This window comes from Leopardus geoffroyi, chromosome A2 (genome assembly GCF_018350155.1).
Source record: "Leopardus geoffroyi isolate Oge1 chromosome A2, O.geoffroyi_Oge1_pat1.0, whole genome shotgun sequence".
Taxonomy (NCBI): domain Eukaryota; kingdom Metazoa; phylum Chordata; class Mammalia; order Carnivora; family Felidae; genus Leopardus; species Leopardus geoffroyi.
The window spans coordinates 58,169,887-58,193,570 of NC_059331.1; the positions used below are offsets into that span (position 1 = coordinate 58,169,887).

Below are 23,684 nucleotides of genomic sequence, written 5' to 3' on the forward strand. Positions count from 1 at the left end.
TTTGTATACTGATTTCGTATCTTGTGACCTCTTTACCCTGCAGCCTTGGCTAAAATTATTAGCTCTAGTAGTCTTTCTTTTCTTTCTTTCTTTTTACATTTTGTTTTTTTTGGTAGCTTCTTTAGGATTTTCTTCCCTCCCCCCCACCCTTTAGAATTTTCTACACACAATAATATATAATCTGTGAATAAGGCTTTTTTAATTCTTCCTTTCTAATCTGTATACCCTTAACTTCTTTTTCTTGCCTTATTGTATGGGTTGGAACCTCTGGCTCAATGTCAAATAGGAGGAGCAAGAACAGACATCTTTCCCTGTTTTTAAGTAGAAAGGTCACCTAAGCTGTAGGATTTTCATAGACACCTTTTAGCAAGCTGAGGAATTCTCTTCTATTCCTAATTTGTTGAGAATTTTATCAAGAATGGGGGTTGAATTTTGTCAAATGCTTTTTCTACATCTATTGAGGTGATTGTATCCTTTATTAATATGGGGTATTACACTGAATTTTGGATATTGAACTAAACTTGCATTCCTGTATTCCTGGGATAAATCCCATTTGGCTATGGGATTTATAATCATTTTTTATGCTGCTGGATTCAGTCTGCTCATTGTTTCTTAAGGATTTTTTATGGCATATAATCATTTTTTTATGTTGTTAGATTAAATTTTCTAATTGTTTCTCAAAGATTTTTGAATCTATAGTCATGAGGGATATTGATTTCATTCAATTCAAAATATTTTATTTTCTGTGATTTTTTTTTTTTTTACCTAAAGGTTATTTAGAAGTATGCTGTTTAATTTCCATATATTTGAGGATTCCCTTTTTCTGTCTTTGATTTATAATTTAATTATGTTATGGTCAGAAAATGTACTTTGAATAATTTCAATTAAAAAAAAAATCTGTTGAGACTTGTTTTTATGACCTGGCATATGATTAAACCTGCAGAATGTTACATGTACACTTAAAAAGAATGTGTATTTTGCTATTGTTATATGCAAGTACTGTAAATGTCCGGGAAGTTAAGTTGGTTGATAGTGCTGTTCAAGTCTTTAAAATTTTGCTGATTTTCTGTCTGGTTCTTCAATTATTGATGGGATATAAATCTCCAATGGTGATATTCTATTGCTCATGTTAGTTTTTGCCTCATATACTTTAAGGCTCTGTTTTTGGGTGTGGTACATCTATAGTTGATATATATTCCTATTGTATTGACCATTTTATTACAAAATTTCTCTTTGTAGTTCTTTTCTGATAGACAATTTTGTATGATAATGATATATTGCCTTCAATTCTCTTAAAGTTAGTTTGCATGGTATGTATTTTTCTATAATAGTAAAACTTTCAACTTATTATGTATTTGAATATAAAGTATCTTTTATAGATACCATACTTGATTCAGTCTGAAATCTCTGCCTTTTGATAGACGTGTTTGGTCTATTTCCATTTAATGTAATTTTTTTATATAGTTGGATTTACAGCTGCCATCTTGCTATTTGTTTTCAGTCTCATATCTTTTTTGTTCCTTTGTTCCTCCTTCACTGTCTTCTTTTGTGTTTATCATTTTCTAAGTGTACCATTTTAATTCTTTTGATTTTTAAACTATTTGAATCTTTTCTTAGTTGCTCTAGAAATTCCAATATGTATGTTAGTTTATCACAATCTACTTCAGGTTAATACTGCCTTAAATATAGCAACTTTGTTCCAATATATCTCTATTTCCTCTCCCTCTAATTCTAATATTGTTATATGTACCAAATCTACATATGTAATAAATCTAACAGTATAGTTCCATAATTATTGCTTTATTTGCTCTTATTTCATGAAAAAAATTGAGATGAAAAAGAGAAATATGTATCAAGTCTTTTATGTTTACCTACATTTTAATCACTTCCAGTGCTTTTAATTTATTCCTGTGGATTAGAGTTACTCTGGTATATTTCTTTTTAATCTGAATTATTTTAGTATTTCTTTGGTATTCCTTTAGTATTTCTTGTAAGTCTGCTAGCCTCAAATTATCTCTGTATTTATCTGAGAGTGTCTTTGCTACATTTTCATTTTAAAACAATAGTTTTGCTGGACATAGAAGATAGGCCCAGAAGCATTCTTGGTTGAGTATTTTTCCTTGTAGCACTTTGAATATATTATTCCAGTGCCTTCTCGCCTCCACTGTTTCTTTTTGCTTTTCTTCAAATTTTTATTTAAATTCTAGTCAGTTACATACAGTGCAATATTGATTTCAGGAGAATTCAGTGGTTCATCACTTACATGCAACACCCAGTGCTCATTCCAGCAAGTGCCCTCCTTAATGCCCATCATCCGTCTAGTCCATTGCCCACCCACCTCCCTCCGTCAACCCTCAGTTTGTTCTCTATCATTAAGAGTCTCTTATGGTTTGTTTCCCTCTCTCCCTCACCCCATATGTTCATCTGTTTTGTTTCTTAAATCCCACATATGAGTGAAATCGTTTGGTATTTGTCTTTCTCTATTTCCCTTAGGAATAATACTCTCTAGCTCCACCCATGTCATTGCAAATGACAATATTTCATTCTTTTTGATGGCTGAGTAATATTCCATTATATACATATCACATTATATATAATATTCCATTACACACACACACACACACACACACCACATCTTCTTTATCCATTTATCAGTTGATGGACATTTGGGCTCTCTCCATAGTTTGGTTATTGTTGGTAATGCTGCTATAAACATCGGGGGAGCATGTACCACTTTGAATCTGTATTTTGTATCCTTTGGGTAAATACCTAGTGGTGCAATTGCTGGACTGTAGGGTCGTTCTATTTTGAGGAACCTCCATACTGTTTTCCAGAGTGGCTGCACCAGTTTGCTTTCCCACCAACTGTTCAAGAGGGTTCCCCTTTCTTTGCATCCTCGCCAACACCTGTTGCTTCTTTTGTTGTTACTTTTAGCCATTCTGACAGGTGTGAGGTGGTATCTCATTGTGGTTTTGATTTGTATTTCCTTGATGATAAGTGAGCATCTTTTCATGTGTCTGTTAGCCATCTGGATGTCTTCTTTGGATAAGTGTCTATTCATGTCTTCTGCCCATTTCTTAAGTGGATTATTTGGTTTTTTTGGGTGTTGAGTTTGATAAGTTCTTTATAGATTTTGGATACTAACCCTTTATCAGGTATGTCATTTGCAAATATCTTCTCCCATTTTGTAGGCTGCCTTTTAGTTTTGTTGATTGTTTCTTTTGCTGTGCAGAAGCTTTTTGTCTTGATGAAGTCCCAATAGTTGATTTTTGCTTTTGTTTCCCTTCCTTTATGTCTAGTAAGAAATTGTTCTGGCAGAGACAAAGTGGTTGCTGCCTGTGTTATTCTCTAGGATTTTGATGATTTCCTCTCTCACATTTAGGTCTTTCATCCATTTTGAATTTAGTTTTGTGTATGTGTAAGAAAGTGGTCTAATCTCATTCTTCTGCATGTTGTTGTCCAGTTTTCCCAACACCATTTACTGAAGAGCTGCCTCCCCTGCTTCTGATAAGTCACCTATTGAGCATATTATTGTCGTATATTGTGTGTCATTTTTTCCTTGCTTGTAATAATTTTTTGTCTATGATTTTTTTCAATGATGTGTCTATGATGCGTTTAGGTGAGGATCTCTGAATTGATCTTACTTGGAGTTTGATGAACCTCTTGGGTAGAAGAAAAATCATTAAAAATTATTTTTGTTCATTCTTTGAACATATATTTAATAGCTACTTTGGGGGCACCTGGGTGGCTCAGTTGGTTGAGCATCCTACCCTTGATTTTGGCTCAGGTCATGATCCCAGGGTCATGGGATTGAGCCCAATGTCGGGCTCTGTATTGACAGTGGAGCCTGCTTGAGATTCTCTGTCTCCCTCTGTCCCTCTCCCCCACTTCTGCTCTCTAAAAAACACTTTTTTTTTTTATTTTTATTTTTTTTTTATATTTACTTATTTTTGAGAGACAGAGTGAGACAAAGTGAGACTGGGGGAGGGGCAGAGAGAGAGGGAGACACAGGATTGGAAACAGGCTCCAGGCTCTGAGCTGTCAGCACAGAGCCCGATGCAGGGCTCGAACCCACAGACTGTGAGATCATGACCTGAGCCGAAGTCGGACGCTCAACCGACTGAGCCACCCAGGAACCCCTAAAAAACACTTTTTAAAAAGCTATTTTGAAGCCTATGCCTGCTAAATCCAACATCAGGAGCCACCCAGAGACAGATTTTATTGAATGCTCCCATGCCCCTGCCCAGCATGGGTTACACTTCCCTGTTTATTTTTCTTTGTATGTGCTGTAAATCTTTGCTGGTAACTAGACATTTAAAATAATATATTGTAGCAATTTTTATTTTTATTTCCACCCCTAGGGTATTTTTGTTGTTGTTGTTGCTGTTGTTTGTTTTTAAGTAATTTGCTCAGATTGAATACGCCTCCCCTGGGTTTGTTTCTGTCTCTGCTTCATTTTTTTTTTTTTTTCAACGTTTATTTATTTTTGGGACAGACAGAGACAGAGCATGAACGGGGGAGGGGCAGAGAGAGAGGGAGACACAGAATCGGAAACAGGCTCCAGGCTCTGAGCCATCAGCCCAGAGCCTGACGCGGGGCTCGAACTCACGGACCGCGAGATCGTGACCTGGCTGAAGTCGGACGCTTAACCGACTGCGCCACCCAGGCGCCCCTCTGCTTCATTTTTTAAAATTCTCTCTCTCTCTCTTCAGCATAGGGGTTACTCTTATTTCTTCATGGCTTAGGTCTCCTTAAGGCTTCCAGCCTCGCTGGGTGGGTCTATGTGTAGGTTGGGAGCACATTCGAAGCTCAGGTAGTTTTCGAGTCTACCATGACTTTAACCTTCTGCCTGGCTTTCTCAGATCTCTGTACATGTGCTCAGCCTCCCAGTCGCCCAGGAATGTGTGAAGAACTTGTATCCTCTTCTGGGCTGCATGTCTGTATAGCTTCCCTAGTCTCTAGGGATGTGTGGAGCATTTATCAAGCCCCTCCATGACTCTCATTTCCAGGATTTCCCTGGAAGATCCCTATTAAATTTTTGGCTAATTCTCTTGTCTGCTGCTATCCTGACCAGGACTAAAAGCTCAGCTTAGGACAGATGCAGCCTTTTCCCATTTGTCACTGTGAGTGTGGGTTTCCCACCCTTCACTCCCAAACATGTCAGCCCCCCCCCCCCGTCAAACAGAGATGCTAGTTTTCATAGGTAGCCCAGTTTGGTAGAAGCATCGGGCTGAATCAAGTGGGACGGGAAATTGGGGCAGCTCAGGAAAGAATGCCAAGGATTGCCTGAAGACTGACGTCAAGTTCAGCAGTTTTGAGAAGCGAAGCTCTTCTCAATTTGTTATCTTTGGTTGGTTTCTAGAGACCTGATAGGGTTGTTTCGAAAACTCTGGTTTTATAATTGCTTATTGAGGAGAGGATGTCAACTCATTCACTTCTTCAATAGCCGGAAGCCTCCTGCTTTCACTTTGCTGTTGGCCTGCTAAATTCTTACTGCCACACAAAGTGTAGAAGCTTCTCAGAAAATTTAAAACATGTTTTCTCAACATTTTTTTGGTGTTTCCACTGGGAGAATCAGTCTAGATATCTAGTGTTCCATACAGGAGAGTTAATACTGTATCAGTTTTTTATAAGCATTAAGTGAATTTCTTTATGCAAAGAATTCAGCAAAGTGTCTGTAACAGAAAGTAGCTAAAAAATACAGTAGTTATAATAATGTCTGAACACTTACATTGTAGGGATTTTACATACCTTGTTTTATTTAATCTTGACTCTAATAAGAGGTAGGCATTCCAATTTTAATGTTAGCAAAAAATATATGTATGTATTTACTAGGCCAAGGACATGTAAGTAATAAATGGTAGAGTCAGGATCTCAATCCAAATCTACTCAATTCCAAAGCTGGTACCTTCCCCACTTTACCACGCTGCTTCTATGGTAAAGGAGATTTCAGAGGTTGTTATTTTGGGGTAGCCTCTAGACTAACTAGGAGATAGTAAGAAATTAAGTCTATTACAGGTATCAGGGGGAGGGGTTATTGTTATAGTAACTGGCAGTGACCCCCATCACAGTGGGGCACATATAGATTCCCAAAAGCAGACAGGGCTTTCGCTAAAACAAGTAACAAATGACTGTAAGGCTCCTGTGTGAACCATTGACACTGATAAGGTTTTAGGGTTCTATATATGGTATTTGCCCAAATTCCAGTTACACATACTATAAACAATGATATTTGAACTAAGGCTACCACAAAAGTCCTTAAACAGCTGAACTTCATTCCATTTCAAAGCTGATAAGTATATTTGGGTATTAAGTAGCGAATGTTGGGAACGTTGACTTTTTTGGTTTGAATCTTACAAGTGGGTGACATTCATTTGAGTGATTATGAGACCGGTTCTCAGTTCTGAATATTCAGAAACTAGATTCTAAGTTACTACAAAAGCCTTCCTGACTGGTCTTTTCCATATCTAATTTCTTCTCACCATTGATCTGTTCTCTAATCCTTGCCTCACCAACATTCTCCAAACATTCTTTAATCATGTTGCTTCTGCATGGTTTCTCACTACTTATTACTATTCCCAATTCTCTACTATAGGCCTTTGTAACTGGCTCCCAACTTACCTGTAAACTGTCTATCTCCCACAGTTCCCTGCTCTTGGTAGGCTCATTTACTCACTCTCCTTCCATTCTCTATTCTTACTACCTTCATTCTCACCTCCAAACCTCTGCTTATGCTTTCTCCCTACTCGTTTTCTTTCCTGCCCCTCCACATGATCTCTCTTCCCGGGTGGGCTCTTTTCTCTCCTCACCTACCCAAATCTTACGGGTCCTTTAACATCTACCTCCTTTCATTCAGCTGTGGACATTTGTTCGTGCCAAGAAGCATAAGCTCCAAAATTTGTCTCTAAGGTTCCTTTTCCCCATCTAACTTACCCAAAAAACAAACAAAAATTTACATTTTTATCCCACATCTAGCCTAGCCGTGGCTCCACATTAGGGGAAATCTCATTTTTGTTCAATTGATACATCACTTTTATCCCTCTTTTGACTGCCTCCAACTTTAATATAATTAGGAGATCAGCCCTTCCCTCCCCGGAGTTATATATCTGTCCTAGGCAATCTATTCTAGTTTAGATATGGTCTCTTCTGGGCCTATGACACAGCATATGGTTATTACCAAGTAACAGATATATTTCCAGAGGAAAAACTTGATTATAATTACGAGTCTCATAACTGAGGTAGTTGTAAATTATGTTGCATAATGTTCTTAAAATTATAAAACTATTAATATTTGAGTGCATTAATTATTTTGCTTCATGCTGTGCAGGCAGCCAAGAGATAATGGCTTCCTTTTAGCAAAAAAAAAAAAAAAAAAAAAAAAAGATATTCAAATACTTGGTTTGCTCTGAGCCCATATCTCGTGTTTTTTCTTTGCCATCTCTTTGGTACCCATCACCTTCCCTGTGTTTTTTCCAGTTAGTCATCAATGTGGATGAGATGACATAAACAATACTGGCATACTTATCAGTTTACCAGCCAAGTCCGCTTCCTTGTCCCAGTCTCACCCTTTCCCACACAGGAGCAGGACAGTGGGAGAGGGAGAGGAAGTGATGGAATCTGCTTAGAAGAGCCAAGGACATAATAAAAGAGGAAAAAACAAGAAGTGAAGATGGAGAGGGGAAACTTAGGAGATGTTCTAGAATTTCTACCCACTTTAGTGGGTATGAACCAGTCTTACACCATTCCCTACTGGTTAGGACAAGACCACACATATTTAGGACATAAGAAAAAAAATGCATTCAGATGAGAATTATTTGATAATACCTCTACAGGAATTTGGTAGGTGAGGCAAAATGAAGAGGGTTGGCATAACTGGTGTCTTACCTATAGTGGCTGACTCTTCTATAAGCAGAGACAATCAAGGTTGCTAAAACCCACATTTCATCAACTAAAGGTGGCCAAAGGCTTATTCCCATTTCAAAATATTTTAGTTGATAGTATATATAAAGATGTATCACTACTGTTCTTGCATTCCAAGGGACCTGAAAATTCCATACAAATAATTTTGCTTTCAATAAGTCAGTGGACTTTCATTTAATCTTATCTGACTGCACTAGAAAAACAAGAAACAAAAGAACATTTTTGGCTAGTTATAGATACATCTGAACTGGGATGCAAGAGGAAGGAAGAATATGTCATTTTTACTGAGGTGAACTGCTCAGGAAAATAAAAGTAATTATACTCTTTTAGCAATCTGCTTCTTCTTACCCAAAACATAAATCTCACTGTTGACTACGGCTGTACTGAATCGGTACTTAGAGAACTTCATGGGCGCCCGCTCTGTCCATTGATCTTGGCTGGGGTCATACTGCAACAGTCGGTTGCTTAGTCGATCTGGTTCTTCATCAGGAAGATCCATCTGTGTGAAATATGACAGCCGATGTAATAACATACCATTTAGAAATCTCTGTGAGTGCATGAGTGCAATTAATCAAAGCAGACAGCCAAGGAGATGAATAGAAGTTAGCTGTTGTGACTCACACTCACAAACACACCAGATCCCGTGACTTGGGGTGATGAGGACTCTGTCAATGTCAGAGGAATTTATGTTCTGTAATAATGGAGCTAGGGTGTCGGCCTACAGCAAACAATCTGTGATCTTAGCAATGAGACAAGACAGCATTTTTTAGAAAATGAAGTGATGGCAGAGCCTTAAAAATGAAACCAAACTTTCTTGAACAGTATTTAAAGTGTAATTTTATTTCCGCAAACGTTATTGGGCTAGAGTTTAATAATATTTGCAAGAGACTAATTTTAATAATTCATATGGCATTTTCCTTTTTAATATTTTTCTAATCCAAATGGAATGAAATTATAAAAACGTTTTAGTGTTTTAATCATTAGAGTATTTTTACACTATAATTACGACCTATATGGGAATGGTCTGAACTCAATTTTTAAGATTTATGGATTAATATAAATTATTTGCAGTTATTTTAATGTATTTATTTACATACATTTTTAATGACTAGAAACAGTAAAAATTGAACTGTTTATTCTTACACACAAGAATATGGCTTCCCCTAATCATAAACTTTAGGTGAAGTGATGTGTTTTGTCTTCAATGTGTCAAGAACTTTTATGGCCTCAGTCTAAGGATGCTTAAATGGCTTTTGTTTTGGATGCAGGTGTTTGATATAGAAATAATTGCCATACTTATGAAAGTTGTAATTAATTTAATTACTTTAAATCCACCAGGGGTTATGATCACTGTGATACAATCACGAACCCACGTGAGCTTGCAGTTTAATGCTCTGTAGTTATAGCCCTGCAAATGCTTTTGTTATACGGTAAATATTCATGTGCCATTTGTGTGAAGACGTTATACAGGAACATTGTTGACTTTACTGTTTTAATTTTCCTTCTCATTTTTAAGTATTTGATCTTTATTTTAGTGGAAAGAAAACCAAAGAAAAGCTTCTATGTTGTCTTTGGAGCTTATTCATGCAATATTAACTATAAAATGGATAGCTCTGAAAAGCTTAACTACACATAATCAGTCAGGTCTCGGCTACTAGCTGTGATTAAATCTGTACTGCTTCCTGACGCACAGCACAAATTTCACGAAGCATTAAATGCGGAGTTTAAGTTTTCAAAACAGGTATGATAAATGGCAAAATCCAAGCTCGTGAAATGAATGCAAAAAGCATCAGTTTGATCACAAGGCGAATTCCCAAAACAAGAAATCCTACAGGCTGAAAGAGGTTGACTTTTTGATATGAGGATGGACAGTGAGCTACGGAGAAGAGTTTTTACAAGGAAGACCCGCAGGCCAAGGCAGAAGGCAGCTGGCATGTTACTGCTGTGAGAGCTCAGGGCACTGGGAGGGGCGGCCACGGAGAGAAGGAAGGGCCGCTGTGGTCACGCTCTACTGACTTTGCCGTCTCGGCGTGTATCTCCTCGCAGGGCTTTACCGCAAACGGTATCCTGGTTTCTCTATCTGCTGGTGCCCAGCAAAGACATGAAGTGTTTCCAATGACAATATACTTTTGTGGCAATGATCATACCATCACAGGTTGGGTATTCTGGCTTCCTGGTTAGAGTAAGAGCTTTATATTTAGAAGAGACCTCAGAATTACTTGGCCTCGGCTCACACAACTATTGAGCAGACAGAAGGGGCATGAAGATCCAGCTTCTCTGCCTCTAACTTAGATGCTCCCCACAGATAATTCCTCAGCATAAGCATCTTTCATAATTAGCAAGAATGGGAAGGATTATAAAGAGCATAGCATGAATACTGAATGAAATCATATCTATGAATAACACACTTTAAAATTCATTCCCCTAAAATGCTTTAACACTTTACAATCTTAAGTTTAATATTCTATAAAGTAAAAGGCATTTTACCCAAATATAAGTCATGCTCTTTTAGTGTTCCACGAGTACATTTTTCAACACAGCAACCAGACGCGGCACGGCCATGCCAGTTAGGGATGCAGGAAATTTCTTAACCTGAGGGGTCCAGCCTCCGATCACGTAAAGTTTATTATTCACCGTGACTACGGCATGGCACGCCAACTGCAGTGGGAGGGGAGACACCCTTCTCCAACTGTCCCGTTCTACTGAGTACTTATCGACACAGTTTGTGATGAGATACTGGTTTTTAACTTTCATCTGTCCTCCTATAACATAGAGGTCATTACAGACACAGCCCAGAGCGTAGAGCTCTCGAAATTCAGCTGTGCATAACTTCTCCCAAAACTGGTTCCCTCTGTCATGATACCTGCCAATTAAGAGAGAGAACCTGGGATTAGTGTTAACTGGAACACAACTTACCCGAGAAACATACTTAAGTTTCTTTTCCAGCTACAAACAACATGATCTGGGTCCTACTATTGGTATGAGGAAGACACATTAATATAAGATAGTAATACAGGTTTGTGCTTCTTTTTTTTGGCAAGGGTTGATGAACAGACTCTAATGTGCATAGAAACAATTAACCGTATCTCTCTGCCGAATTTATTTATTTTGGTAGTTATTATTTATTGATTAATTTAGTTTAAATTCAAGTTAGTTAACATACAGTGTTGTCTTGGCTTCAGGAGTAGAATTTTAGAAAATATACTGACAAAGTATAGGTGATAGCTTTCATTTCCTAGTTCCGGGAAAGCAAGTCAAGAATAGGAAATCTTTCAGAAAATCCTTTGTAATTTTACTAGAAAGGAGGAATAAGTAAAAATGAAAAAATGGCACAATGTATTAGTCTGTGGAGAAGTCTCACTTTAATACCATATTCAAGCAAGCAGCTTTCCAGCAAACTCAAAATACCTCAATTCAGAGATTTTTAATGGGACAATGTATGCTATGCAGAATTTTAAGGATTCTTCTTGTAGTTCTAACTGGCTGAGAACAGAGTCAAGAGCACCTGTAGGTGTCTGATACATTTAGCATCTACTTTAATGCTCTGGGTATGCTAATTTCCGTAATTTCTTCCACGAATAAGTGTATCTGTCTGAGAAGGGTTTGGGATGGTAGAGACACCAGGATATTGGTTTCTCAATATCTCCTAGAGTCTGACACTTTGATTGTGTGTGTGTGTGTGTGTGTGTGTGGCGCATTATAGAGTCACTAAATATATGATCTTGTGGGTATCCTTTGTCTTGCCTCTTGATAATAGAAAGTCTGTTTTCTCCAATCATGATTTGGGACACACAGTCTAAGATGGACAAAAGTACTCATGGGGACAGTGAGGTGTGAAATTAGATCTGTCCCAGGAAATCCAGAATGTATTCTGGAATTCAAAACTAAAACAAAACCAGGAAAATGTGGAAAATAAGAAAAGTTATTCTGTTTGGAAACAAATGAAGAAACTATGAGTGTTCTATACAGAGGACAGTTTTAAAGTACAGACTACTTATTTTGCATCAAACATTTGACAGTTAATAGGATTATAGGAGTTTTCCCCAGCAGTTCTGGGCCAATTCTTATACTCTTCCCCAGAGATAACTGCTTACTTAGGGCTTGACAGGGAAGTTGGAAGATTACATTCCTTTCCTAGAGGGCATGTCTGGTTTGTCACAATCTGAATGCAGAAACTTAATGCTAGTTGTTGTCTATGCAATTCTAGGTAGGACACTGGTCCCTTGAATCACAGTTGGAATTTTCACCAGTACTTTTAATCGTATTGGGTTTTAGAAGAGGAAGGAGGGCTAGGTGTCACGGATGGGGGAATACTGAAGTAAAACCAATTTATTAGTATATCAATAGAACTAAAAGAATGGGGTTTTGGCTTACTGAGACATGGTTTAAGAGAACAAGCCAAGGATGAAATATGTCCCATGAGGGTTGGGAAGTACACGTTTTCTGGGCAAGCTTGCTAATCTGATTTTTTTTTTTTTGATACTTTAAAATGAAAATGGGGAGGAGAAAAGGACCAGATAAAAGTATAAAACATATTATTAAGAGAAATGGATAGAACATAAAAAAACTGACAAAAGAGGTTCAGCATTCACAGAGGTTGATAGTGTAAAGACAGCCCTTATATCCTCAGCTGTTTGTATAACTGAAGTATGAGGGAGAGTTAAAGAAGATGGAAAGGTAGATCTTTTTTTTTTTTTAAAGAAATGACCTACTAGGGGCACCTCGGCAGTTCAGTCGGTTAAGCGTCCAACTCTTGATTTTAGCTCAGGTCATGATCTCATGGTTCATGAGATCGAGCCCTGCATCAGGCTCTGTGCTGACAGTGCGGGGCCTGCTTGGGATTCTCTCTCTTCCCCTCTCTCTCTGTCCCTCCCCTTGCTCGTTCTCTGTCTCTCTCAAAATAAGAAAGTATACTTTCTAAAGTATATATTTCTAAAACAAATAATGACAGAACTGCAGCCTGTCTTGACGAGGAAGCAAAGTAGCAATCTAAAGAACCCAAGGTACCTGTACAAGAGGCTCTACGATGAAAAGTGGGACACCGAGGGATCTGATAGCTCGGCTCTGTAGTCTATACCTGATTATTCTGAGGAAGACTGTTCTTGCTGCCCAGGGACATGCTTGGTCCCCATGGGCATAGGGCCAGGTCACTCACCCAGGGCTCTGCAGTCCCTCCCCTCTCACTACTAGGGGAGATGATGGTAAAAAAGGGACAGGCCTACAGTTCAAAAGAGATGATGGAGTGTTAAGAGATGACAGAAAAATAATAGACCTCTTAATTCTTCCTCCCAACTTTGCCATGAAGAGGAACTACTTTCTCACTGAAAAGTCTGAACAAACCCTCGTAAGAGGGAACTGAGAGGGGAAGGATACTGAAGGAGAGCTTTTCTACCTAGTATTTATTCTAGGTGCCTATTTCTCACTTACCCAGTTAGCTGAAGACCTGAATGCTCACTGAAGACTTGCTGAATAAACAGTAAACAGACACATCCTCCTCACATACAAGACCTATGCTACCTCTTAGCAGACACTCGTTCCTTTTATGATTCTAGGATTTGAAGCATTCTTAGACCACAAACATTTTACACTATTGGAGGTTTAGGAAAGATCTACAAATTAAGAATACAGAGTTAAAACTGATAGATAATTAGTAATTTTTGGTTGAGAAAAAAAATTACTTGTTCCTCTGAATTATGAACTAGGAAATCAGCTCAAAGGAATCAATAAACTTTTCTTCTTGTTAAGTTATATCAACAAGCTCTTCAAAACCTAATCAATTACACACTTTATTTTTTTTTAAGTTTATTATTTATTTTTGAGAGAGAGAGAGAGAGAATGAGTTCAAGGGCCAGAGAGAGAGGGAGAGAGAATCCAAAGCAGGCTCTGAGCTGTCAGCACAGAGCCTGATGTGGGGTTGGAACCCACAAACCATGAGATCATGCATGACCTGAGCCAAGTCAGACACTTAACTGACTGAGCCACCCAGGAGCCCCTCAATTACACCCTTTCTTTCGGATCAGAAATGAAAGCTAAGCATGAAAATATACAGCGGAGTCATAATATATATACATTTACCTTATAGAAATCCAGCTGTATGCTCTTAACAAAAGGAGAAAAATAATTTTAGAATGTGGGTGATTTCATTATGAATGATATACATATGTAGAATATGAAATTACGGGGTAATTTTGACTACATATAATTAAGATATGATCGCTCTTTGGGAAGTATTTCCTTCTACTGTTGCTAGAGTCAAGGTAATTAAAACCAATTTACAAATATTTGCTAGATACAAACCTATAGATTTCAACATTCTTGTTCTTTTGTCTAGCGAGTTTGGAGGCACTTGCTTCTCCGGCCACAATTATAGTGTTGTTTTCTGTGACGACACCAGCACACACGGTTCCCAAACCCTCTCCATACTTGGGAGATGAAATGAAATAGGTCTTCCGTGAAGCGGGATCATAACAAAAACTGGCCTCCCCATAGTTCCTGTGTCTTGACCTGATTCCTGAAGAATTGTTGCCAATGCAAAGCAAAAGACTAGTAGTCTCCATGCCATAACGAAGATTTAGAGAGTGCTGCTGGGGTGTCTTGATGGCTTTGAATGCGTTTTGAATGATGTCAATGCAAGCTGCATCACACAGAAGCATTGTGTTCCTTTTTAGGGCTTGTCTTAAAAAAGAAGGATTTATAAGTTCCAATCTGACCTGCTTCAAAAGCTCAACAAGATGTTCTGTGCGCAATTCTTGGTTATGATTTACCCATCTCAGGACTAAGTCCAGGATGCTCTCCTCCCTGGATATGTTCAAGTCATCCGATTTAATAAGCGTCAGAAATTGGTGTGCTCCGATTTCTAGTATTTCTTCATGTAAGCTCACCTCAGCAAAGTGCTGATATAAATATTTCTTCGATTGATCGGATAAATCTTCAGCTCCAATCTGCTTTGCAAAATAATAGATACCTACACAGTTCGAGGCATCCATATGGTCCATCATGTATTTCTGACACACACTAAAGATTTCTTCCATCTGCATAAAATAGGCAGCCATAGCTACGGTCTGTACATTGGCATTGTTGATCTCCAAAGCCGCATTGTACATGTAGTTCAATATCACTGACACACTTTCTGCTGTAATGTCATGAAGTATGACTTCCCTTTGAGTACATTCAAGCAGTCCACAAGTGAACATAGCTTTGAAATAAGGACTAAATGCAGCCAGGACCAGCCTGTGGCAAGGAAATTTCTCCCCTTCTGCTATGAGCACTACGTCAATCATTTCTGCTAATTCTTTCATGTTCTTAACTTTATTCAGTAAATTCAAGCTATGTTGGTATTTTTCTTTTCCCTCAGCCTTGAACTCCATGATACACTTTTCAATGTTTCTAAGTAAGTCTTCTTTAAATTTAGCTTGATTCTTGTGGGGCTATTTGCATGTCTGATTACTCACAAAGCAACAGAGATGTCCTGTAACACTCCTGAGGGAGAGAAAAGAATGTTTTCTTGTAAGAAAAAAATTCTCTACAATTTAAATATGGAGCGTTAGTACTAAGAAGTATTTGTAAATAAATATTATCCATTCCAAACAGAGTTTAAGACAACCACTTTTGTGTCTAAAAATAATGCCATTGATTGCATAAACAGTAAATTATTAACTACTAACAACATTAACCTAATCAGCAGCGGAGATTTTTCTAGGAGGGCTGGAAAGTCCTCCCTTCCAAGGTGAATGGAGAGAGAGGTGATAAGCTGGCATGTTTTGCAAATACATTTCCAGTTACCAAATACAGCTGGCCGGCAAGCAAAGGAGGCAGGGGCATCAGGTAGCCTTCTCTCTGAGGAGATGCATCATTGAAAGTGTTATGCGCACCCTCCCAAAGAAACACACCCACATGTTTAATGGCCACAAAACCATACAGGATGGCTGAGAAAAGAAGTCCATTAAAGTTCTGTGCAAACTTTTGCTACAGGGCAAACAACTCAAAACGGTGCTTTGCAAAGCACAACCAAATGTCTGCTGACCTGAGAATTTACAATACTTGAAACTTAGAACTAACTCATCCTAAACTTAGAAAGGACCCCAAAGCCAGCCTGTGTCTCTATCCCCACTCCTTGCTCAGCTTCTCTTGGTTCCTGACTTCCTCATGGCGTAGATGGACTCACTTCCGCCCTTAAAAAGCACTGGTCTAATCAGAAGTCTCTTTAAGCTCGTCTTCACCTTGCCCAGAGGAATGGTAACAGGGTATTTCAAGGGAGTTAAAGAGCTGTTTGGATTTAAAGAAGGGCATTCTAGAGTCAGCAACCCTCACGCGAAGAGCAGATCTCCAGCCCCATCACCCTCTGTAGTTCTTACTTGGCTATTAGCTGTAAGCAATAAGAACAAATGATGGTAGGAAAGTCAGTGCTAGGAGTTAAGAGAGGAAGAGAGGTGATTATTTCAATCACGTGAAAGCATAATTTGTCAGCTATAGAGGTTGTAAATTTTCTACATTTCTGTAATCCTATCAAATCTCGATGAGATTTCTCCATCTCCATTCTCACTGTGTCTCAATGAGCAATGGCACTTGTTTCAGTGTTGAATGAAAGTTCATTTCAGGAAACAAGTGTTAGGCATGACAGGAATGTTTAAGTATGTAATGGCAACTATAAGACCTAAAAATCACTGCGCTGGAGTGTGTAGAATTATAACAACCAGCCAATCTAAGAGTCTGCACAGACTTCAAATAGGAATAAAACCCTCTTTGCCAGATTTTCCAGCATTAATGGCTCAGCTTGATTTCAATAAAAGCTTAAGGCTTTCTTTGTGAGGCCTTGCAGGTTAAAAGTGAACCTCTGCTTTTTACTTTCATTTGTTTTAGATTTTACAAAGAGAATCCAATTATCGGTAATTAGGAGGTCATCATATTTCTGAGCTCTCCTACACCACATTATGGGTAGCCCAAATAATATGACGTGGGCTTCTTTGTACATAAACACATCAATTCACTTTATAGATGGCAGCTGTTACCTTGAGCTGAAAACCAGAAAAGTTTCCTCATAAGGAAATAAGTATTAGAAAATTTCTACTATTCCATCTGTAGGGATACATAAGAATCACTCAGAGGATAACCAATCCCAGTGCTGGAAAGCCAAGAGCAGTTTCCAGATAGGGTCACTAGATCTAGTATAATGCAGGCAGTTAAGACTTGTCAGTTTCTAAAGTGTTGACCTTGATGCTGCCAGGAAGAAACGAGATGCTGGGGACCCAAATGTTATGACCATAACCCTAGGGTTTTGTATTTTTGAGGCAGGAACCAAGCTACCCTTGTTGAGTTTGGTGGCATAGGGCTATCTTAATAAAAACACAGGCAGCATTAGTTTCAAAGAGAGTTAAAAAATGGACTAACTAGTACAATATGTTTGTTTTCTTTATAAACATAGTAGTATCTTATAAATGACTTTACGGTGGACAATGTTGGGTTTCCCCCAGCATCCCAACCTGCCTTCTCTTGGAGTCAATGGGGTAGGGCCACTGTGACTGGTTCAAGGATGGTGTGAGACCTGAGGTTGGCTTCATCAGTGTGAAGCTCACGTCTCTGGTTCGATGGTTGGAGGTGTCCATGTGTCATATAGATGAGAGGTCTGGACCGGCTACAGCCACGTCTCCATAAGCCAGCATGAGGACAAAGCTAATACAGGGAAGAAGGCAGAGAATAGAGAGCGACGGGTTCGAAACATGCTTTACATCTGTATTTTTCAGGTTTCAGTGACAAACCATTTCCTTTACTGTTTACGCTAGTTTGAACTGGGATTGCTGAACTGACACTCAAGAGTCCCTATGGTACAAGTGGCAGGTGCAAAAATATCAAGAAAAGGTTGCCTAAGATGCTTGCAGTTGTATATGTTGTAAAATTTCACTTTCATTATGTTCTTATGTTTTCTATTATTACATTGTCAAGTAAAAGAAAGACGGAAACTTCTAGCTATCTTCATTTCTTCATGACAGAAGACAACTATCACTAAGTCACTCTTCTGAGTTTACCTCTTCTCGTTAAATGGCCACAACATTTTACAGGTGCAGGAACGGAGTCTTGAACCCAGTTCCATCTGACTCCAAAGTCTGTACTCTTAACCATTCCCTTTTGTGCAAGTGCAGACAAACTAGGACCACAGACTAAATATTTCAGGCTCTGTAGGCTCTAGGGTCTCTGTGCAGCTCAACTCTGCCATTGTAATGCAAAAGCAGCCAGAACTGATACATAAACAAAGGAGCCTGGCTGTGTGCCAGTGAAATGTTTTAGGGCTATTGAAACTTGAATTTCATATATTTTCATGTGTCACGAAACATTCTTCTGATTTCAAAAAAAAATTTTTTTAATGTTTATTTATTTTTGAGAGTTAGAGACAGAGCATGAGTGGGGGAGGGACAGAGAGAGAGAGGGAGACGCAGAATCTGAAACAGGTTCCAGACTCTAAGCTGTCAGCACAGAGCCTGACACAGGGAGGGCTCCAACTCTGGAACAGTGAGATCATGACCTAGGCCAAAGTTGGACGCTCAACAGACTGAACCACCCAGGCACCCTAACATTCTTCTGATTTTTAAAAGCTATTTAAAATTATAAAATCCATTCTTAGCTTATGAGCTATACAAAAACAGGCCACAGGTCAATGACTCTTGCTCTACTGTTATAAATAAATCCATTTTCTAGACCATGAGTAGGACAATATCCCATCTGGGTGCCTATTCTCCACTTCTCTGCTTAAACCCAGCTGGGGAGTTTTGAGAAGGGTAATGGTCAGATCCCTATTTCAAAATGATCATCTGATTTTTCCCAAGGTCCCCAAAGAGAAATCAATTTCTTGCATAAATACTTTATTTGGATGCAGCTTGTCTGCCCCAAACATTGGCTTCAACAACAACAAACACTTTTAAAACAAAAATAACTGTTACAAACACTATGAAGAAACATTTATGAATTTTTTAGATGCATGTAAATATTTAGTTACCCCCTCCTTCCAATTGCCTTTTACACACCTCCTGAAATATGCTCTAAATTTCTATGGATTTATAGACCAAATGAATTTGCTGATGGAAACCCTGAAAAACACCCAAGCAGTTAAACTCACCACCATATTTCAAAGACATTCTCAGCATTGTTTCCTGTATGTATAAGGTGTAGAGAAGATACTGGCATTGCAGTGAGATGGCTTTGAAGGGACACCAGTCCTGGCTTTGCATCTGTTTGGATACTTGCTATAATCCTAAAATTATTTAACCTTTGAAAGCCTTGGTTTGTTCATCTGTATAATGGGCATAATGTACATAAATAAGGTAGTTAGGTTAGTTCTTGGCATCCAAGTGCTCAATAAATGGAAATTACTGTTATTTTACGGTAGTATAGCAGGATGCAGCTCAGAGGCTAGAAACGTGGGCTTTGGTTGGGATTACTGAGGCCTGGGTTTGAATCCCTGCTCTACTATCTAGTGACATGAGCAAGTTTCTTAAGCCTCGTTCAGTCTTTTAACTGGAGATTAGCTTTGAGAATTATATAATAGTCGGGAGAATTAAATAAGGTCATGCATTTATAATATGTAATTTGCTTGGTAAAATCTGCTCGGTAAAGCTGAAGTAGGATATACCTGTACAAATAATTTTCTAATAATAACAATGTTTGGGTCCATATACAAACTGCTTGTGGGTACAGACACAGCTCATAAATAAAAGAGAGCTGACAGAAACTTTTTCTTGTAATGAGGGCAGAGAGGGCATTCTCCTTTCATCAGCAAAACAAAACTGTATAAATGTTCTCAATGATATCAATGGGAAGTTATTCTCTGCTCCAATTTATAGAAGACTGAACTGGTGCATTCATATTAATAGTACCCATAATAACAGAGAAAAATGAGTAGCAAAGATAAATACAAATCACAAGAATAATGCCTAATTACTCTGCAAATCCAAAATGCAGTTATACCCGTGTCCAGTATATTTAGTTTTGAGAGATGGACTGCTACAAATTTTAATGTGGCATAAAAACGTTAATTTAAACTGCCAATGATTTGCTTTTATGATGTTTGATTTTGTAATCTTTACATTACCTTTTCCTAAATAACAAATGATACATGACCTTCTTCCATGTGTTGAAGTCAAAACTAGTTTAAATTTAATAGTAGCACTGTTTGAAATGGCAAAACTTTGGAAATAACCGAAATATCGATTAACGTGAGAACGGTAGTACGTTCCCTCAAGAGAATACTGCACAACAAAAACAAAGAACTTCTCTGTGAGTTTGAAATTAAATCAAAATAAAAAGTTAAAAATGTTATATACATACAACTGTGGTGGAATATAAAGAAATGAAGGGTAATTATAAAACAGACCAAATTCAGGATAGGGTTGCCTTCAGGGAGTGCGAAGGAGGGGATACATTGGAGAACGGCACGGCACGTGTCACGGTGAGCACCGCATAATGTATGAAACTGTCCAATCTCTACGTTGTACACCTGAAACTATTATAACATTGTAGGTCAAATATACTTCAATAATAAGGATTAACAAAATTTCTCCTGAGCTCCTTTTCACCGCCAGCACTCCTTGTTCAAACATTACGAGGTCCTTCACAGTCTGGCATCTCCCAACCTTTCCTGCTTCATCTCCTGGCTTTCCTTCCTTATACTTCTCAATCTTTCAGTAGTACCGAACCACTAACAATTCTGATGCAACTTGTATCCTCTTTTGGGCTGCATGTCTGTATAGCTTCCCTAGTCTCTAGGGATGTGTGGAGCATTTATCAAGCCCCTCCATGACTCTCATTTCCAGGATTTCCCTGGAAGATCCCTATTAAATTTTTGGCTAATTCTCTTGTCTGCTGCTATCCTGACCAGGACTAAAAGCTCAGCTTAGGACAGATGCAGCCTTTTCCCATTTGTCACTGTGAGTGTGGGTTTCCCACCCTTCACTCCCAAACATGTCAGCCCCCCCCCGTCAAACAGAGATGCTAGTTTACATAGGTAGCCCAGTTTGGTAGAAGCATCGGGCTGAATCAAGTGGGGCGGGAAATTGGGGCAGCTCAGGAAAGAGGTCTGGAATATCGTTCTCCCCCTTCCATCTGTTCCACCTGAAAAAATACAAGTGGCTCTTCAAAATTTAGCTCAGACATCGCTTCCTCCTTGCTCCTGCCTTGAACACAGTGATTGTTGCACTGTTGTTACTGCAATTTATTTATGCAATTGTCTGCCTCCCCTTTCAATAATGAGCACATTGAGAAAGAGGGCTCATGTTTTAATCATTTCCATATTCTTAACCTCTGTCCCCAATGATGCCTGGTGCATTAGAGTCGCTCAATTAAGGTCTCTGCAATTTTATGAATGTTTTGCTTAGTCCTAAATTGTAAGTTCACAATAACCTTTTATCCTTCTGGTTTTATATATATTATTAAACCACTACCTGGAAGATTTTGTTTCTACATTTAAAAGTTGTGCCTGATTCTTCAAGTTGCTAACCTATTGTCCAAGTCAAGCAAACAACCCAGAATCATTAACTTGATTTCCTTGCCTAGAACTTGATGCACTGTGACACCCACTTCTCACTTCTAATTTTGTTACCATGTGCTCTCAGGAATTTGGCCCCAATTTCTAGAGAACTGAAGCCGAGATCACAAATTACCTGCTCAAAGACTTTTTTTTTTTTTTTTTGCAAATTCATTGTCAACAGGCAAAACTGACACATTGCAGCATCTATTGAAAACAATGGAAGATATGGCAACAGTGGGCCGGCCCTTCATTCCCATGGCAACAATGGGGTGCAGGACCTGAGTTGTCCGTTGCCACCTCTCAGATGGCACTTCTACTCTCCAGTCCGCAGCCCCCCTTATCCCTTTATTGGGACCGGAGTGTCTGTCTTCATTTATAATTCTCCTCACGCTGTTGCCTTTCTCCTCCGGCCTTTTTAGTTATCCTACAGCCACTTATTTGTGACCCCTGGGTTTCACCATTCCACCCCCACACATTACTTTGCCTCAGCATCACAACAAGGTGCAGACACTGGTAGAAAATGGCTCAGAATACCCGCACCACCCTAAATGCACTCTGAGTCTCCCACTAGTAGGGAAAAACACCTGGTTCACTTAATAGCAATAATCCATCCCACACACTTGGGTGTTTAAGAACGGCCAGGCATATGAGTGATAAAGCTAAATAGGACACGTTTCCTTTTGGCTTTCCTTTGAGGAGTTCACAGTTTTGCGTTCTCTGGGCACATTATACTTTTCAAAGTGCTTTAATGTGCATTATACAGTAGCTCATTAGTTCCTCTTAAGAATCACGTTGGGGCGGGGGGGGGGGGGGGGGGGGGACGCAGGGCAATTATATTCCTGGCTTTCAAGTTAAGAGAGTTGCCTGGGGATACTTTTGATACTTACAGAAGCTTTTCAAAGTGCCAGGCACTATTCAAGGCTCTAGGCAGACAAGCAGGAACGGGAGAGAAGGAAGTGTCCCTACCTTTACGGAGCTTGCAGTCTAGGGAGGGAGGCAAACAACGTAGATAATTCAGAGAATGATGCTGCCAGGACAATGGATGCTGTGACATTAAGGAGGGGAGAGACCCCGGGCTGGGCAAAGACGGTCTCTTTGGGAAGCGAATGCTGGGCTGAGCTGTGAAGGCAGTAGCTGGCCCCCAGGCCACCGGAGGGAAGCGCAGAAGGCCCCGCAAGTGCCAAGGGCCCGGAGGTTGCCCCCAAGTCCGGCCTGGTCCTTAGAGCTGAGACAAGGCCCTCGAGAGGCACCCCTGTTTCCTCTGTCACGGTTACTTACTTACGAGCTGCCGCCCCCCCGGCTTGAGGCACGGCCCCCACTGGCTCCGCAGAGGCCGCAGCGATGGCGCCGCGACCTGGCCCTGTGGCCGCGTGGACCGAGCCAGATGGGCTGGGGCGGGGCGGCCGGCGGGCTTGCCCGGCAGGCACTGCCCAATATGGGCCTGTGCGGGCCCAGCGATATAAATAGACGGCGCTGGGAGCCCCGGGGACCGACGGCCGGCACCCTGCGGAGGGGGAGGAAGGGCGCTGGCAGCTCCTCTAAAGTGACAGGTGCCCGCCCTGGCGCTCGGGATGGGCCGCTCTGCGCCTGCGCGGGCCGTCCGTGAGGCTCCGCGACGGCAATCCGCTGGCCCCGCCTCGGGCCGCTCTGCGCCTGCGCGGGTCTTCCCGCGCGGGCACGCGTGCCAGGGCGGCGGAAGGTCTGCCAGGACTGGGCGAGGTAAAGAGAATCCGGAGACGGAATTTTTATAAATGACACATCTCTTCGTTTAATCTCTTAAGAAAACGCAAAACTACCCAAATCCACTATGTGTGGGCTCACCGAATGTGGGTAGGGAGTAGGGTTGCCAGAAAAAATACCGGCTGCCCAGTTAACTGTAAATTTTAGATTCTCAACCAACAGTTTTTAAGTATATGTCCCAAATACTGCTTGTGGGTTTTGTTGTTCTTGTTCTTGTTTTGTGTTCTGTGCTTTTATTTGCTACATCTGGCAAGTCTACCTGGAGACCAGGAGCTCCGTGACCTTGGGCCTCAAGTGGGAGGTCCCCTAGAAGCCTGAGAAAAGACTCATTAGTTAATGCCCAGGTTTGGGGTAGTGCGGGAAGGAGGAATGTTCCCTGGAGGCAACTGTTAACAGAATATTTACTGTGTGGATAAGGCAGTAGTATGAGGTCAGCCAGTTGAGAACAAAACGAAATTTGTTTTTGGTGGTAATAACACAAAGTTGTTATCTTACACAAATTTATTTCTTG

General features: G+C 39.8%; 1 protein-coding gene across 7 annotated transcripts in view; it reads right to left on the reverse strand.

Annotated features, from left to right (window-relative positions):
- Positions 1-22,983, reverse strand: part of KBTBD12 (kelch repeat and BTB domain containing 12) — a 76,099-nt gene extending 53,116 nt beyond the window's left edge. For 4 of the 7 annotated variants that reach the window (XR_006716091.1, XR_006716089.1, XM_045494020.1 and 1 more), the window contains exons 1-4: positions 22,321-22,705; positions 14,218-15,399; positions 10,513-10,783; positions 8,269-8,419 (exon numbers count right to left, since the gene is read on the reverse strand). Coding sequence is in view for 5 of the 7 variants with exons in the window: in XM_045494020.1 (XP_045349976.1) it covers positions 8,269-8,419; positions 10,513-10,783; positions 14,218-15,287 (1,492 nt within the window). In the remaining 2 variants the exon portion in view is untranslated. The other 3 variants (XM_045494019.1, XM_045494017.1, XM_045494018.1) reach the window with 3 other exon arrangements.
- Positions 22,984-23,684: the final 701 nt, after the last annotated feature.